At 54.1% G+C, this 3,591-nt stretch overlaps 1 protein-coding gene across 1 annotated transcript in view; it reads left to right on the plus strand.

The window, feature by feature from the left end:
* ERICH1 (glutamate-rich 1) overlaps nt 1–3,591 on the plus strand; it is a 67,137-nt gene that overhangs the window by 19,850 nt on the left and 43,696 nt on the right. The window contains exon 2 of the mRNA XM_011968602.1: nt 3,047–3,193. Coding sequence (XP_011823992.1) covers nt 3,047–3,193 — 147 coding nt within the window. The remainder of the gene's footprint in view (nt 1–3,046; nt 3,194–3,591) is intronic.

Below are 3,591 nucleotides of genomic sequence, written 5' to 3' on the forward strand. Positions count from 1 at the left end.
CACGTTGAAACGACCTCCCTGAGCCTCGCCAGGCCTGGGGCTTTCATGTGGCAAAGCCCCGAGGTCAGGCTGTCAGCCTTGGCAGTGGCCCCAGGCCCTGGGCTCCCGGTGAGAAGTGAGTCCAGGACCTGCCTAGGTGGTCTGTGGGGAAGCTCCTTAGGAGGGTGTTGCGGCCTCAGCATGTGGCCTGGACTCCCTGGTCTGCATGGTTCTGGGAACCACCCTTCCTGAATCTGTTCCTGCGGTGCCTCAGCAGGCTTGCAGGGGAATTGCAGAAATCCTAGAGGCTGAACACCCAGAGGCCTTGCGGTTCTGTGGGCCCTGCACGCTGCGCCAGCAGATTGATTCCTGGCATTCAGGTCGTGAGGCTGGGATCATGTAAGTCTCTTCCGAGAGAAATGACCGTGTTACAGAAGGCGGAGCCTGTGACTCCCAGGGTGGCCTCTGCCCTGTCAGTTATCCCGGAGAAACCCCTGCCAGCTGTCACTCTGAATTTGAAGCCAGCTGACTTTAGATTGTTCCCGCCTTCTACTTCCATTTTGGAATTTTTATAAAAATTCTGAATGTACAGTACACCTATATCAGATGTTTTCATTTGAAACATGAAATTTAACAGTATTGTTAGAGAACCACTGTTACTTAGGCTATAAATGTAATTTATTGCAGGCACTGGATGGAATTCAGTGAAAATGCTCCCTACGTATCTTTTTTCTTTAGGCACATTCTTATGTTGCTTTTAGCTCAGAAATCTGCCTCAGGAAGCCTTGAAAGACTGTTACCTGGGGCCAGACTCAGTGCGCTCCGATCCGTGCCCTGGTGTGTTGTGCGGGGTCTCAGTGCGCTCCGACCCGCGCCCTGGTGTGTTGTGCGGGGTCTCAGTGCGCTCCGACCCACACCCTGGTGTGTTGTGCGGGGTCTCAGTGCGCTGCGATCCCTGCCCTGCTGTGTTGTGCGGTGTCTCAGTGCGCTCCGACCCGCGTCCTGGTGTGTTGTGCCATTTTCTTTGGGATCAGCTGCCGTGTTTCGGCAAACTCTGTCATCTGATGCTTGGTTGGGCCCAGCGTCTCCTGGCGGTGGCTGTTTAGTCAGGGCCTGCCCCACTCCCTGGGACTGTCTTGTGCCTGCCCAGCTTCAGGCGTTCTGCTGCATTGCCTGGCTCTGACCATCGCCTGGGATTTCTCCGTAGCGTTTTCCTAGCTCCAGACACTGGCAGGCAGCTGGGCCTAGGGAGACGACTTCAGCCACATGTCTGCGTTGGCTGCCCCAGGCCCAGCAAGGCTTTAGCTCTGAGCGCCCTGTCCTTGTTTGCAGAATTGGGTGGCTGGTTACGGTTTTGTCTTCGAATTTGTTCTGGTTTGTGAAGATGTTGGATAAAGCTCATCTTATCTGCCCGCCATCTCCTCTGCTCATCACCAGGTCGGTCATCCGCACAGGACATTTTCTTCTTTGACATTTAAAGGAAATGTGACAATTGGATTTGTATCTGAAGTCTTGGAACCTTCTTTTGAACATACCTGGGAGCACTGCAGTACATTTTTAGAAGCATTTCACAGACCGCCTGTTGCTCCCTGAGAGCCAAGGTGTCTCCTCCGGGCAGGTGTGCTTGAGGCAAGCCCTTTCTGTAGGGGTGAGACCCGCTCACCACGGCCAGCAGGAGCTTTTGAGGTGTGTCCTGTGCTAGAGCACTTGTGCATCATATTCAAAAACTAGCGTATGGGGACCCTCTCATTGCCAGGACCTCGTGAAGACCCCAGGGTCTTAGGGATCACCTCGTTTCAGTTCAGGTTTTCCATTTAACCGGAGGTCATTTCCTCCCAGCAGAAGGAGCCTTTGCGCTCACTTGTTGGGAGCCGTGGAGGTGCAGAGTCTCAGGTGAGAGCCCCCGTGTTCGTGATCACACTGCACCCCGCTTCCACTGAGCTCTGTGCTCAGGGTTTTCACGGTCCATCCACGGAGGACACGGGGAGCGTTGCGTGGAAACCCACACAGTGTTCTTAACAGCGGGGCCTGTAGGAGGGTGATTTCTACCACGTGTTTGTCTGAGAGGCCAGAATTAGGAAGGGTTTGTGCCTTCGGCTACAGTGTCCCCATGTAGGGCCATGGAGCCTCCCTGCCTCGCCCAGAAGCCACCCCCGGCGTCTCCTCTCAGGGAGCCCATGACAGATCCCTGCACGCCTCCAGTCAGGCCAAGTCCCCGCCTCCCTGTTCCTAAAGGCACCAATTACTTGTGTCAGGAGTGCTGATTTCTGCTGTGCGACTTTTGGTTATTCCAGAGCAGCTTTTTTTCTAAATTTTATGAGGTTAAAAGAATTCATTTCATTAACTTTTCCCCACACCTTATCCACTATGCTATTTTGAGATCAATGGCTGTTCATTAACCACACTTAAGTCAGGGCAGAAATATTTGTTCATTATGACAGTTTGTCCCCACAGTTTAAACAGTGTAAACAAAAACAAAGTAAAGAATCTCTGTTTAGTGGCTAAACCACGTCAGGTGCACGGAATTCTCCCCAGTTGCAGTTGTTGACACGTTCAGTTTAAGGGAGAAAGTGCAGACCACGGGTTCCCAGAGGGCGCGGGGTGGTGCCTGCCCTGCCTGAGGGCCCCCCAGACCTGCTCCGTTCACACACCTGGCTCCAGGCGCTGTGGGCCACTGACACCATCCACCCAGGACCACAGCCCCACTGACGGGTCACGGCCTGCGTGTGCCTCAACCTCACAGGGAGGAACCAAGCGACCTAGAGCCAGAGGTAGCACCTGCCGGCAGTGCACAGCCTACTGGACGCAGAGTGATGCCCTGGGGAGAGGGTCAGTTGATGGCAGGATGGTGGGGGGTCCTCTAGGGCCGGCCTCAGGGGTTTCTCTGAGGGGCAGAGTCTGGGGGATCCTGGTGTGCAGTGCCCAGAGTGGGAGGACCGGGGACTTGGGTCTCCATTGGTGCTTTCAGGATGTGTTTGTTTGTGTGGAGTAAAAGGCATGTGTGATTCAGATAAACTGCATAACTGGTTCCTTTTCTTCCTTTTCTTTTCGTCGGTTGTCCATACAGTGTTTGTTGAGAAGGTGCTGCAGAGACTTTTTCCTGGTGTTCCAAGTGGCCAAGGAAAGAGGGAACCCCAGACGCTGGCTGTCCAAAGTCCACCAAAGAAAGTGATCTCTGAGAAAGTGAGTCGGAAACATGCTCAGCCTTTGACAGGTGAGGTTGTCTGCAGATGTGGGTGGGTCTCAGGGACTGAAGTTAACCTCTGTCATCATCACTTGCCCTGGAGAATGTGTCTTCTGGGCCTCGGGCTTCTGTCTGCAGGTCTGCACAGGGCTTGCAGCAGGTGGGCAGGGCAGGCATCACTGTCCACACAAGCTCTGCCAAGGCCCCTGTGGACTCCCCAGCCAAGGCCAGGTCAGGGTGCTGCCTTTTTGGGGTGATTTACTCGTGTGCTCTGAAGATGCCAATTGGACTATAACTCGGGTTTGGCCCAGCCTTCCTGTCCTCTGAGGAAAACAGGCACCTTCCCCACCACAACACCGTGTCCCCAGTCACTGTGGTGAAAACGCGTCTCTACTAAAAATACAAAAATTAGTCAAGCGTGGTGGCGG

Source organism: Mandrillus leucophaeus, unplaced genomic scaffold (assembly GCF_000951045.1).
Source record: "Mandrillus leucophaeus isolate KB7577 unplaced genomic scaffold, Mleu.le_1.0 Scaffold85, whole genome shotgun sequence".
Classification (NCBI taxonomy): domain Eukaryota; kingdom Metazoa; phylum Chordata; class Mammalia; order Primates; family Cercopithecidae; genus Mandrillus; species Mandrillus leucophaeus.